At 34.4% G+C, this 14,987-nt stretch overlaps 1 protein-coding gene across 4 annotated transcripts; it reads right to left on the bottom strand.

Annotated features, from left to right (window-relative positions):
- Positions 1-2,862: 2,862 nt before the first annotated feature.
- LOC147392450 (C2 domain-containing protein At1g53590-like) lies at positions 2,863-9,021 on the bottom strand. 4 transcript variants are annotated; one of them, XM_086459474.1, is made up of 13 exons: positions 8,871-9,021; positions 8,347-8,498; positions 8,175-8,249; positions 7,945-8,088; positions 7,173-7,268; positions 6,826-6,957; positions 6,320-6,472; positions 6,162-6,203; positions 6,002-6,050; positions 4,682-4,774; positions 4,405-4,588; positions 4,011-4,140; positions 2,863-3,935 (listed from the first exon to the last, which is right to left on the bottom strand). In XM_086459474.1, exons 2-13 carry the CDS (start codon positions 8,470-8,472, stop codon positions 3,372-3,374), a joined length of 1,788 nt encoding a protein of 595 aa, XP_086315600.1. In that variant the 5' UTR covers positions 8,473-8,498; positions 8,871-9,021; the 3' UTR covers positions 2,863-3,371. The 4 variants fall into 4 exon arrangements, with proteins under 4 accessions (XP_086315600.1, XP_086315599.1, XP_086315601.1 ...); XM_086459473.1 differs by lacking the exon at positions 8,871-9,021 and adding an exon at positions 8,716-8,838; XM_086459475.1 differs by lacking the exon at positions 8,871-9,021 and adding an exon at positions 8,624-8,644.
- Between the last annotated feature and the right edge of the window lie 5,966 nt (positions 9,022-14,987).

Raw genomic sequence — 14,987 nt, 5'->3', positions numbered from 1 at the left:
ACCATCCCATTCAGGCAACCTCCATCCTCGAGCATTACTTTGAAACATTGATCCATCGATGATTCTTCACATATTAATCCTTCGGGTAGTGACGTAGGTCTCATCTATATGCATATGGATAATGAAGTTAATAAATCCCAACTATTGGATTTCACATTTTAATGGTTGGATTGTGTATTTGTTTATGAGTTTCTTTTCATGAATCTATGTGTAGACACCCCAATTTGCACGAATCAGTTAGGAAGATCCAAATTTCCTCGAATTGATTCCGATTTAGAACTCAAGATTTTCGACGGACCCACATTGCTATTTTGCATCATTTTCATGCATACATGCATCATGTCATATAGTTTGCATACTCAACCTTGTCCCTAACCCACTCCAAATTCGTATTCATTCTCCATTAACCGATCCATCAACCATACCCTCACCATGGTCCGCTCCCTAACCAACCTAAGCCCAAAACCCAATGCCATTCTAAACCCAATCATCATGGTCCACTCCCTAACCAACCTAAGCCCAAAACCCAATGCCATTCTAAATCCCTAACCTAAATCTATTTTCTAGCCCAACCTAAGCCCAAGACAAAATCCAAATCCAAGCCCAACACCAAGCCCACTCCAAGTCCATTCTCTCACCCCTTCATAAGATGACACATGTTGATACCTCATAAGCCCCCAATGCCCAATGCATCACCTAATTGGAGGGTCAACTTCCTTTTTGTGTAAACTCAAGAATGCCCTTCTCAAAAGGTTTAGTCAAACCAAAAAGATTGTTTGGTCTTTAGTAATAATCCATAAAGGTGAGGGAATTTCTCATTATGCCCTCAAAAGGTGGGAATCTTCAAGTACATACATGGAGTTCTCCCATTGGTCCATTTCAAAAATATACTTCTACCCTTGCTTTATGAGTTATTTACAAATGAACCAAAGTCTACTTTTCACCTACCACTTCACCTTTACACATGTCATCCTCCTATTCACCCTCCCAAATGTGCTTTTGTTTTCCCATTGGTCCATTTCAAAGCTACACTTCCACCCTTGCTTTATGAGTTATTTACAAATAAACCAAGATCTACTTTTTACCTACCACTCCACCTTTACACATGTCACTCCCCCATTCATCCTCCCAAAAGTACTTTTGTTCTCTCACATCTATTTACCAAAAAACCAAGGATCAAAGCATGCTTTTAGGGTTTCTTCACAAATGTCATCTTTACCCTCATACAAATGGAAAATCCAAAAAGAAATAACCTAAATCTCATGTCCATTTTCTTTATTTTTAGGGTTGGACCACTTTATCCTTAAAAGTTCTCCAAAAACTCTATAAATACCCTCATTTTCTATGATCAACTCATGCTCTCAAGCTCCCATCTCTCAACCTAAAACTCTACAAAAATTCCTATTCATTCTCCCATCTTCTAAACTTCAACTCAACCCTCAACCATCTCATTCATCTCTCAAGCCTACTCTTCAAGGTTCAAGTTCATCAAGGGACAAGGTAGGGTTTAACATGTAGTCTATCTATTTCAAAGCTTGCATCTTCTTCTTCTAACCTTCTACTTTATTTTATTTTTAGAAAACCTTAGGATGTAATGCATACCCTCTCCCATCCCCGGTAGATTGGACTAAGGTTCGATCGAAAGGATGGGGGTTGAAGCCCTTTTCACCTCAATCTCATGCATCATAGTGTACACAATGCACACACTCACTTATGCATGGCAATGATGAAGAAATGTGTCACCCTCTTGATGGGGTGAAACACTAAGTTTCTAGCCATGCATACATGCATCATGGTTGTGACTTCAAGGGAACTCCATTATGGAATCTCTCTAAGAGTTCAAACCAACATTCATTTCATAAATTTAATGTGATTATATGGGTCATTCTCTTCCATAGAATGTCCCTAATGTCACATTGAAATCAAAATCCCTTGTTTAGGGAACATTCCACTTAATGCACACACCACTCTTACCATACATTCTCATGCATTTTAATATTTGTTTTCTTGAGTTTTTTCTTACAAAATAAAATGGCCAAGCAAGGTAACCACCTTTGGTGGAGAGGATGGGGTGCCTAACACCTTCCCCATCCTCTAACCGGACCTCCTTACCTAGATCTTAGGTAGACCGTGCCCTTTCCAACATATGAGAGTCACTACAATGCCATGAAAAAAATGATTTTCAAAATGATCAATTCGGGTGCCCATTCACACCCATTTCTAAAAAAGAATGGTGGCGACTCCAAGCAAGGTAGCATTGAGGTTCATGGCGAACATTTCATGTCTACACTATGGATATAAGGGTAAACTGTGAGATTCTTTGAGTAAAAAATTCCAGTTGAAATGGATTAAATGAAAAAAGAAAAGAAAAAAGTGATTTGGGACATGTTTTGGTGAAGATTTGAGATGCCACCCTTTGTTTTTTAACTGACGATATGCCCCTTGACACATCAGTCTTCTATTGTAGAGATTAATGACAGATGACTCATATGCCCTCATCTTGAACCTCTAGCCAAAAATAGTTGATTTTCTTTCAAAAACTTTGCTTCTTCAAACTCTTCAACCACTATGGAAATTACTTTTAATGCATTGAACCTCATCTTCAATGCGTTGTCTTTGTTAAAAAAACAGGTGCAATCGAACCAAGAAAACGAATAAAAAAACAAACACAAGACAAGATGCAATCACACAAAGAAACACAGAGATTTTACGTAGTTCCCTCAAGATTGAGGTATGTCCACGGTTCACACCGATTCCACTACGAAGAGAAAACTCGCAGTTACATATTACAACCTTTCACCAAAAACGAGAAATATAAATACCCCAGGAAACCTAATTAGGATTTTACATAAAATTAGTGAAATTAAAAAAAATCCCTTGGGAAAAATATGTAATAAGAATTAGGTTTCTTCAGGAGAACACTATAATTGACTTCATTAAAACTATGATTATTGTTACAAAAAAGATTGTAGATAGAACAACCGTGGTGGAGCTTTGTTTGTATTTTACAACTGTACTTTACAGTAAAAAACATATACAGTAATTCCAGCAAATTAGTAACAAATGTCACAAGGTGAGTTGAGCTAATCTAATTTGTGGGCGCTGATTTCCTCATCAGATTAGTCCAAAATGCATAATTGAAGGGCCATATTTTGGACTTGGCAATCAAAATTGTATATTTAATCTTCTTCCAATTTCCTTCAAATAGAGCTTGACATCGAAGGATTCTTCAACATGTACTTCACCACACATATTCAGAGCACTTCATTGTGTCATTATATGTAACTTCCACTCCTCGAAAAAGTAAATTCTGTAAATGTTTAGAGTAGTGACACACGCCCTTTCATGGGTGGTATACCTTTGGGCATGTTTTAGTATGCGCTACACCACTCCATGCCTTTCAAGTTGCCCTCCCCGGACTCACCTCCTTCAGGTGTTAAGCTCCCCTTGACGTCTGTACCCATCTCATTAACGTCCCAATGGTTGGCCAGTGATGCTAGGATTCTCATTTCTGGGACTTGTGAAATACTAAACCGATCTTCTTTAAGCTCCTTTGAATTGCACCCCGCGGTTTTGATTTTGTTTCCCTTCTTATTTTCATCACTACTGCAGATACCGTTGTGGTTGGATGCAAATATTGCTGATTCAGAGCTAGTGATGGAATCATTATCGTCTCTATGGATTTGATAATCAGATTGCCTATTCTTCACTTTTCTAGGCTCCCAAGTTTGGGAAACTTCACTTCCTGGGTGATGGACCCATAACCCAGTCCGTTCTTTCCCTTCAATTTTGATTGGTTCAAATTTATCTGCCATTTTTTTAGCCTTTCCTAATGTTACAGTTGAATCGGAGACATTCTGATGAGTCCCACGTGGAATGGAGTTTATGCTTTCTTTCCCGTTTGTTAGTGCCTTGTCATGCATATGTTCTCCACCCTGTTTGAATACTCTCATGTTCAGGTCAAACTCTTAATTGAATATTTTTAAGTAAAAAAATACAAATTGATGTACCTTTCCATTTCCATCAACGTCAACGACAGTTACTGCTAGATGCAGTCTTCCCATTTTAATGTTTAAAAGAGGCAACCACATATCATGCCTTTGTCCACCCCTTAGTTTTCTGATGTTTATGGAACAGTTCCTGTCAATATGGTGGGAATATTTAGTAAATTTAGATGATTCAAACTTTCAAAAACAAGTTTAGAAGAGCATGAATTTGCAAAATTAAGCATCGAAGAATACACATCAAGAGTCACAATTTTGAAAATGAAGATGATCATCGTCTTCACTATTGAAGCCTTATCACAGATTTGAAAATTAATATACACATCAATAGAACCTGAAGTAAACCTTGATATGGTAAAATGAAATCCATATATAGTATTCATGAGAGTTGGAAACAAACCCAAGGGTATCATCAACAAAGTGGTCTTTGTCAAGAACGTCAAGAGCTAGCATGTTAGGTGACTCCCATGTGCAGATAGGGATCTTGAATTCCTCCTGCCATTTTGGAGCCAAAGTTTTCTTCTGAATTTTTGTCCGGAAATTGTAAGAACCAAGTTTTCCTTTTACATAGGGATCGGCCAATCCTGAAAGATAGCATTAACCCAAATTAATGAGATATTTTTATGCTAAAACTCTCCTAGACAATTTGGTAAATCTCTAGTTCTGGTGAAACCAACCATTTAAATCTGCCGGTTTCATGTTGGCTGCTTCAATGATTTCCACTTTAGCATAAGCAATAGGGTCTTTTTCATCCACCGAGAACCAATTTGCTGAAAATTTTTAAATGTCATATAATAAATAAAATTTCATTAACCAAAAAAAAAAAAAAAGGATTACTTCAAAGAATGCATGCATGTACCTATATATTCCACATTCTGAAGAATGTAATAAATGTCTCTTATCTAGTTTAAATGAATGTCTTCCATTACGTTATGTGTTTGGACTAAAATTTCTTCAGAACTTGGGCCATCTTCATTGTCATCAACAAAGCATTATCCAATTTGGGGTCAGCTGAATGAATCCTGCTCCTCCATTCAAATTCAATGCTGTTAAAGCCATGTATTCTGCTTTGACATGGTTATGTACAAATTAACACATTTTGTATGATTATTACGCATGGTGTATTCCGTCTTCCATAACGCTATTAAGTTTTTTTTTTGTTGATTATTGTGGGTATCCCAACCCTTCGGGTGAGACTACTCCCACGGTCACACACACCGCCCCCTCAGAAACCCTAACACTATTAAGTTACTAAACACAATCTATGTAAAAAGGACACAACGCTTAAGGATGTTTTCCATGTCGAAGACATGTCAACACATGGACACACTCCGACACATTTCCTAATGTACAAGGTGGTGTCATCCTTTGTTTTAACAGTTTTCTTTAAATAATAATTAAAAATAAATTATGAAAGATGGTTGGTGCAATCCATCCTCCATACAGTGATTTATTAAGTTGTTAGATGTGACCATGGTTTGGTATTGGAAATCTACTTATATTAGGTTATGGTGCATACAAAAGTTTATTTTACGTTGTCATATATTTCTTTTGTTAAACTTTCCAGTTTCGATAAAAGTAAAATACAATACATGTTTGTTTGATGTGTTTGAATTACAGGTTTCTAGAAGGCACATCATCAAATACAATGTATCTGTGGCAGATGCCAACACATGTGTCTGATATATTGAAAATTAAATTGGGCTCTTGATCAATTATTAAAAGAACAAAAGATGATATTGTTGAAAGTACTCAGTTCCGCCAAAAGTTCAGAATTGGCATGCCTCTTGTCGTACAAGGACATAAATGTATGACCCTCTCAGAGACTAATGGGAGGATTTCAAAACATGATGTAACATGATTCAATCCAAATAATGACAATTAGACACTAATATTCATCCAAGGATACATTTCTACTAAATATAACCAGCCAATGTGCTATATACTTCAATAATTTACGTATTAAACTAATTGAGCATTTTTTCATCATACTTTACCTGTCGGTGCTGAATCAAATTTTTCCACATCAACAACCAGCATATTGGGCTGCACGGTAATGGATGTTATATTAAGAAAAATATAATTGGGTATGGATATTAATTGGTTTTTATGTGAAAATTCGTTTAGTATAGGATGAACAACTAAACTAAAACTAACCTCAACCAGTGTCTGTTCAAAAGCAACAGCCAGAAGCTTATCCTGGTCAAAGTATAAAAAAGTAAAGTAAATAAGAATTGAATAGATGGCTGAGTGCCTCATAAAATAAGAAAGATGGATCCAAGTCCTGACTAGGACCATATGTTACATAAACTCACCAGCCATCCTGCAATTCCAGGAAATTCAGTAACATCAAGTCCATGGCTGAAGATAGGTTTTACTGTCATCTGAAAGTATGGTGATTCAACAAAGCATACTCGCAAACGCCCAATGAAAGGCCATCCACGAAGAAACTTCACACCCACCAAGACCTAGAAGAGAGAATGCCAAATAGAATGCTCTAAGTTACTCTTCGACAAGTAAATTCCTTTATCTTCTTAACTGCACGAATGCTTGCGGATGGGTAAGAATCACATTATAATTTATTTATTTTTTCGAATTATACTAAAGAAGTACTAAAAATGAATTGGATCTTCCCCATGAATCAAATGGTCTGTGGAATTGTTTCTATTTGAAATGATGTAAACCAAGAGTCTCTTTCTGTTTCTCCATGATCATATATAGTACTTTCTGTTAATAAATGAAGAATTCTTACATAATACCAAAAAGCTTGATCCTGAAACATAAATCAATCTCAACTGAATAATCCAATCAATGTATGTACCTTCCCTTCGACATGCATTCCTGTCAAATGCAGCTTTGTCCAAATGCCAAATCCCAATCTTTTCCTTAGCTTCACAGCAAGTATTGCACTCATATCATCCGCAGCAAGAAAATTCATCCCCAACTCCATGACCTGTAATAAATTTAGGAATACATAGTTTAAAATATTGTATCGATTGAATGTTTCGGTTAATGAAAAAACCGATACGGTATCGGTCGATACATTCTATACATACCCGATACATTCCCATAACATTCAATGTTTTGACATCAATGTTTTGTATTGGTCTTGGTCGATACTGATACATTCTGATACATTTCAATATTTTAAAGCAGGGGAATACATACCAAGTGGTCATCATCAGAAGATTGAGCAAGAACCCTTATCTCTGTGAACATAGGCGGATTCCTTCCCAAGTACAGTCGCTCAACTATTGCTTGGTCCTGCACATACCAATTACAGAATAAGAAATAAATATTTCAAAAATGGATAGCAAAATTACCTAATCAAAGCTTGAAGTAAATTCTTATATCTATACATCCATATATGTACACATACATACATATATACATATAACTTACAATCGGCCAAGTCACTCCATATATACCTAACTTTCTGCACCATCATCAACTAGCCGCTTTTGGTGTATTGGTTAGGTTCGTAGCAAATGGTACCAAAACCAGCATCACGTCTCGGAAGGGTGACCGTGGGGACCCATAAATAAGGGTACTAGAGTGAAAGCCACCACATAGTGGGCCTTACAGACGTTACTAGAACAGGCTACTTGGGCCCCCCAAAAGAATGGTACTAGAGAGAAAGCCACCCTAGAGTGGACCACCACGGACATTGCCAGCAAAGCGTGGTGGTGTGTTACAAACCCAAAAGATAATGGCTTAATTTTTAGCTTTTTTACCACTTAACTCATATCATCCTAATGCAAGTAAACCAGAACAATATGGCACGAAGTGTTATAACACGGTAAAAGACATGGTTATGTTGACAACAACACAAAAGCAATACCCAATGGTGAAGTCTGATAGGAATTCTCTTATATCGGAAAAATAGTTAGCATTAAGTGACTATAGAAACAGAATACATGTATAGAGGTTGAAGACATACAGCAGTCCAGGGTTTGTACTTCTCCAAGAACCACGGTACGATAGGGAGGAGAAACTTTTGTGATACAATCTGTTCCATAAATATAGGCCACATCGTCTCGGCCGCGTGGTTCAACCACCGTACTGATTCTGAATCAGAAAGTAACTGAAAGAAACAACAAAGCCATCACACAAGAAATCCTCAAATCTCTAATTTTTTTTTTCTTTTTTAGACCAAACTAAGAACATTACCCTTCTCTGATTTGCTTGTTTTCTTTCTTCGAATCGTATTTTCTTCCGTAACCTTAGAATGTAACATTCATGAACCTAATTACAAGAAAGCAAATTAATTCGAATTGGTTTCCATTAAACTTCTAATTTAAAAGTTTAAGTACATAAACAATCAAACATAATTAGGCCTTACCAGATATAGATAGATTAAGGAGATCAAGTAGAAGATAGGATGGAAACAATTGAAAGAAGATGAGATCCAAAGTGAAGTGATCACGATGACGACATGATGAATGATCGATACTTCTGTTATATCCATCTCTGTCAATTTTAAACGCGATTCCTCTAGAAAAAAAACACATTAACAAATTTCAATCACAAAAATCTCTGAAACTTCAACGTACGTGAAATTAATCAAAATGATTTAATGTGAAAGAGAAATCTATCTTATATCTGGAAACACAATTTACGATCTAAGAAGCTTTCATGATTTAGAAAATCCACATTTGAAGATAAATAAAATAGAAGAAATCAGACCAAACTACAAAGTGAAATCAAATACCGTAAGTTTGTAATTCCTCGAAGTTGGAAAAAAGCAAATAGAATGAAAAACTAAAAGAATTTGTCAAACAAATGAAAGTTACGCATGAAATTAAAATTCCCTAATGTGAACACGTTTTTCCAAATTAAGTAATATTTATTCTTTAGAGAGCTGACCTTTTTATGGAAAAAGTCCATTGTTGAGGAGGAGAAAATCCAGAGAGAAGGGAAGAAAACAGCTGACTAACGGTTGGGATGATGTGGACTACACGTGGCGGAATAATATGCGTGTCTCTGTATAAAAATTCGTTTTTTGGGTAACTTAAACCGTTAATTAACGTTTTTAAGGATGCAGAGGGGGAAGGAGGATGTTTGCTGTTAGATGTTAAATCAAGAACCAGAATAATCTGACACGTATGGGTTGATGCGGTTAATGAGACACGTGGAAGACTGAAGTTGATAAAACAACTTAATACCTTCAATTTTTTTTACAGCGAATCCCTCCTATCTCGCGAAGTTGGATAACTGAAGGAAGAGAGAAGAGCAAACATTAGGAAAAGATATCGGTTGGTTAGAAGGGTAAAGCGGTTGTCTCATGTGTAGTTGGATAACTGAAGTATCGGTTCGAAAAGATAGCGATCGCATTTTAAAAAATATATGTAAAAGGGACAAACTATATATATATAATAAAATGGCGAATAACGCTGATCCACGCACTAACCCACTTGTGAGGGGCAAATACTTTGAAGTGATCGGCACATTCCAGACCCTTTCTTTAAAATAACAAGTGACATCTTATGTTCTCTGAATATATGAGTGCAATTTTAGATAATCTGACACGCCCACGTGGCATACTGTCTTACACCCCTAGCGTGGCATGTGCCACAAGAGCCCACAACCATAGATTTTTTTTTTTCATTGGGCACATATTTATTGAGATGTGCAATTGTGTATCCCATGGATAATCTGATATGCCCACGTGGCATACTGCCTTACACCCCGAACATGGCATGTGCAACGAGGCTCACAATCATAGATTTTTTTTCATCGGATCCACAATTGCACATAAGGATGTGCAATTGTGTATCCCAAGAAAGAAATCTATGATTCTTGTATATATCACATTAGGAGTGTATGGGAGAGTATACTACGTGAGGGTGTTATCACGACTCTTTTGGAGACCTTATGTTTTCAAATTGCCAGCATAGCCCTTGAACTCGATTTTCTCTAATGGACCCCCCACAACTAGACATCTTTAATATCATCAGAGAATACAGAGGTTAACAAGACAAATAAGCATTTGAGGATACTTTTGGTAGAAATTTTTGTAAGACTTTATTTTTTAAGAAAAATAAAATTTGTAGGTGTAATTAATGCATCTTAACATGTGCTCTCAATGCACATGTTAACAAAAACCCCTTAGATATTCACGAAATGTACAAGGTTAATGGAGGGCCACGAGTCATGCGTGGAAGAGGGTTCTAACAAAATTCAAAGTCTCACTCATTCTAAGATACGCCTTTATTGTTAGTTTGTCAATAAATGTATTTATCATCATAATTGAGATCTTATCCTATTGATTTAAGGTTAATTAAATTAATCCTATTTGTTTAAAAAGTCGTGCTATGCTTCTTGGGTTGGACATTGGATTCAACACTGAGCTGACCTAACAATGCACAGATAACAATAGATTTATTTCCTTGAGATGTGCAAGTTAAACAATCAACGGTTCAACACTGGATTCAACTTAGTGTCCAATGCAGGCAGTCAAGTATTTTCTTATTTAGATTAATGATAAATTGACTCAAAATTCACATGCTTGACATGGTAGGTGCATATAATCATAAATCTTTTTCTTAGGGATACACAACGAAAAAGATCTACGATTTTGTGCACATGCCACATCAAGTGAGTCAATTTTAAGTTAGTTTATAGTGACTCATTTTTTAAAATCCAATTTTATGAGTAACATCTTCTATTATTGAGAGTTGAAGGTGTGTTCACATTTGCTTTTAATATCTCAATCCATATTCTTTTGTGCCTTATTGTTCTTTTGGAGCCTTCAACTTATATATGCTCAATCTATTGATATGATGCTTCGTGATGATTCAACATTGGACATAAAAGCATAGTTGGTGTTACAATTGTTATAGAGAATTCTATCTTTTATTTAATTGGATGCACCGATTAGATAACACACTAGAAGCTACTTCTATTTTAATAATCCAACTATGTTTTTATAAACAATATTTTGATTAGGATTCATGTAGGAGATTGCGGATATTTACATCGATTTTCAACCTGATACAACACTCTTTTATCTCGGCTCGGGATAGGCAATGTAAATAAAATACTATAGAGATAAGTGAAAAAATATAAATGATCTAATTTTAATTAATGAAATTATAAAAATATCCTAAGTACTTTATACAACAATATGCACATAAATTTAGAAAATACCCCTATTTTTTTGTAATTTGAATAATTTAGTTGATGATGGGTATTTTTTATAATCCCAATGTGAAGGTTACTATACCTTTGGATATGGATATTTTTTGTAAATTCATATGTATATATATATATATATATATATATATATATATATATATATATATATATATATATATATATATATATATATATAGGGAGCGGTTCGACAGCCTTAAAGTTTGCCAAGTTTGGTGCCAAACATTTTTTGTAAGTCATTTTTGATGGGGTTAGAAGTTTTGGAATAGGCTGCATTTTTGTGAGGATGATCTCTACGATGAAGAGATCATCCTCATAAAAAATCAGCTCATTTTGAAACTTTAACCCTAGTTTACAAGTTGAACAATCGTGGACTGTCCAATTTTTATAAATCACTTTTAATGGGGTTAGAAGTTTTGGAATATGCCGATTTTTGGTGAGGATGATATCCTCATCATAGAGATCATATTCACAAAAAATCAGCTCAATCCAAAATTTCTAACCCATATTTTAAAATTTTATTAAAAACGAAAGTTTTTACATATGTTTTCTCATATGGCCCTTGAACTTGACCCATATATACATATATACATATATATCTATATAGGGTCCCGTTCGGCACCCTAAGTTTTACCACACACTTTAACAAATGCGTTTTGTCTTACATGGGTTAGAAGTTTCGGAATGAGCTGATTTTTGGTGAGGATGATCTCTATGGTGAGGAGATCATCCTCACCAAAAATCAGCTCATTCCAAAATTTCTAACCCCATCAAAATTGATTTACAAAAAATGGACGGTCCACAATTTTTCAACGTGTAAACATGGGGCTAAACATTTCGGAATGGGCTGATTTTTGGGGAGGATGATCTTCTAATCATAGAGATCATCCTCACCAAAAATCAGCTCATTCCAAAACTTCTAACCCATGTAGGACAAAAAACGTTTGTTAAAGTGTGTGGTAAAACTTAGGGTGCTGAACATTTCCCATCTATATATATATATATATATATATATATATATATATATATATATATATATATAGGGGACGGTTCAGCAGCCCTAAAGTTTGCCAAGTTTGGTGCCAAACATTTTTCAAAATATGGGTTAGAAGCTTTGGAATGAGCTGATTTTTTGTGAGGATGATCTCTATGATGAGGAGATCATCCTCACCAAAATCAGCCTATTCCAAAACTTCTAACCCCATCAAAAGTGATTTACCAAAATTGGACGGTCCACAATTCTTCAACTTGTAAACTAGGGTTAGAAATTTCAAAATGAGCTGATTTTTGGTGAGGATGATCTCTTCACCGTAGAGATCATCCTCACAAAAAATCAGCCTATTCCAAAACTTCTAACCCCATCAAAAGTGATTTACAAAAAATGTTTGGCACCAAACTTGGCAAACTTTAGGGCTGCCGAACCGCTCCCATATATATATATATATATATATATATATATATATATATATATATATATATATATAATGTTTGCCAAATATTGTGCCAAACATTTTTCAAAACATGGGTTGGAAGCTTTTGAACGAGCTGATTTTTTGTGATGATGATCTCTATGATGAGGAGATCATCCTCACCAAAAATCAGCCTATTCCAAAACTTCTAACCCCATCAAAAGTGATTTACAAAAATTGGACGGTCCACAATTCTTCAACTTGTAAACTAGGGTTAGAAGTTTCAAAATGAGCTGATTTTTGGTGAGGATGATCTCTTCACTGTAGAGATCACCCTCACAAAAAATCAGCCTATTCTAAAACTTTTAACCTCATCAAAAGTGATTTACAAAAAATGTTTGGCAAACTTTAGGGCTATCGAATCGCTCCCTATATATATATATATATTAATGTAGAAATTATTAAGGGCATATTTGTAATTTGAATAATGTTGATGAGGTTGAATAAGTTAAAATTGTTTCTACTTTTCATTTTAACTAGAAATCACAACAAAAATTTGTACTTAAAATATCAACAAACCAGAAAAAAATAAAATTGGAAGACATTTCCCAATTGTTACTAAGCAATATTAAATTTTCCATCACAAATCATTTGCAAACACAAATTATTTGTAGTGTATCAAGTCTGTCGAAAAGTGCAAATTTTATTCACCTTTCACAACTATAGTGGCTAAGAGCAACTCTAATGCAAATAGACATATCTACTAGGCATTTTATCGTGAAGAGTGATTTTGCCTATTTAAGGGATCTTCACTCCAATTATACTTAGCCAAAATGACTCTCTTCAAATTCATTATACTTAGCCAAAATGACTCTCTTCAAATTCAGTTACAATAAAATATTTCACAATTGTCATCGTTTTTTATCGTCAATAAGTAGAGAGAGAGAGAGAGAAACATACTCTCTTCTTTTGCCTCTCCCAGTGTTTTATCTTTTCAAAATATTTCCAATTAAAGAGTTAGGCAGTGTTTGTTTGCGCTATTTTTTTGCGTTTATTACTGAAAAAAATTAAATTCAACACTTTTCGTCAAAATAGTGCGTTTGTTTACTCTATATTTTCAACGTTTATTGTTGAAAATAAGTGAAAAAAATTCAGCACTATTTTGATACTGAAAAAAAGTGCTGAAGCGGTAGGCACTTTGCTTTTTTGGACACGAACAAGTATCCCCTTCATTTTTTTGAGCACAGACAAGTATGTCATTATACTTAAAAGGATATTACCTCTTATATCCCATGGATAAGTATATAAGTACCCCACAAATTAATAAACCCACACCATGGCTAAATTATTTTGTTTTATATGGGTTAAAAGTTTTGGAATAAGTTGATTTTTGATGAGGATGATCTCTACAATGAGGAGATCATCCTAATAAAAAAATCAGCCCATCCTAAAATTTCTAACCCTATCAAAACAAGTTCAAGAACCGTAAATCATCCATTAAAAAAAAAAACTATTTTTGACGAGTTAGAAATTTCAAAATGGACTGATTTTTGGTGAGGATGATCTCTAGACTATATAAACCATCATTACTAAAAATTTGCTCATTCCAAAAACTTTAACCCAAATAAAACAAAAACAATTGGCTCTAATGTGGGTTGTCTTTATTAATTCATAGGGTGCTTTTATAATTATACATCCTTTATATTATTCGAAAATTATTCATCCAAAATTAAGTTCTTTTAATGTTGATTTCAAATTTTGGTGACTTGTATGACATTATTATTTTTAATTTGAAATTTGTGAGTTTTTATAAATAGAAATTATTATTTATAAATTGAAGATTTGAGTATAATTTATTATTTAAAAATAAATTGTATTTTAATTTTATAAGAAATAATATATTTTATTGTGTTTGATAAGAAATAAGTATTTGAAACATACAAACAATGTATAATATGATTGTAAGGGTAACAAAAACAATTTACTAGCTTCAGCAACGTGTAACAAACATGATTCAACATTTAAATAAACAACTTTTTCAGCACTTAAATTTAGCGCTTATAAGTTTCAATGCTTAATGCTATTTAACACTTATTTTTTTCAATTTAACAAATAACACCTTAGAGTTGGAGTGTGTGGGAATGCTTTTAGAGGATTTTAGCATTGTAAAATGGTAGTTTGGGAGAAGATATGGAGCCCGAGCCTTAGTGCATTGAAGTTGCTCTAATGAGGTTGTACGACCTAATTAATTTCATTTTGTGAAGTTTTCTGCACTTAATGCTTTTTAATTCATTAATTGCCATCAAGACTGTAAAAACTTTATTTTAATTTGGGAATTGATAATAAGTTTTAAAAAGAAGTGATTTTCTTACTTCAAACGAGGGCTTAGCTATGTTTTAAAACTCGTTGATTAAATTTC

This window comes from Akebia trifoliata, chromosome 11 (assembly GCF_017979445.1).
Source record: "Akebia trifoliata isolate Shusen 1 chromosome 11, ASM1797944v1, whole genome shotgun sequence".
Taxonomy (NCBI): Eukaryota; Viridiplantae; Streptophyta; class Magnoliopsida; order Ranunculales; family Lardizabalaceae; genus Akebia; species Akebia trifoliata.
Note: the sequence above shows the minus strand (reverse complement) of the source record. Positions and strands in the feature narration are given on the sequence as shown.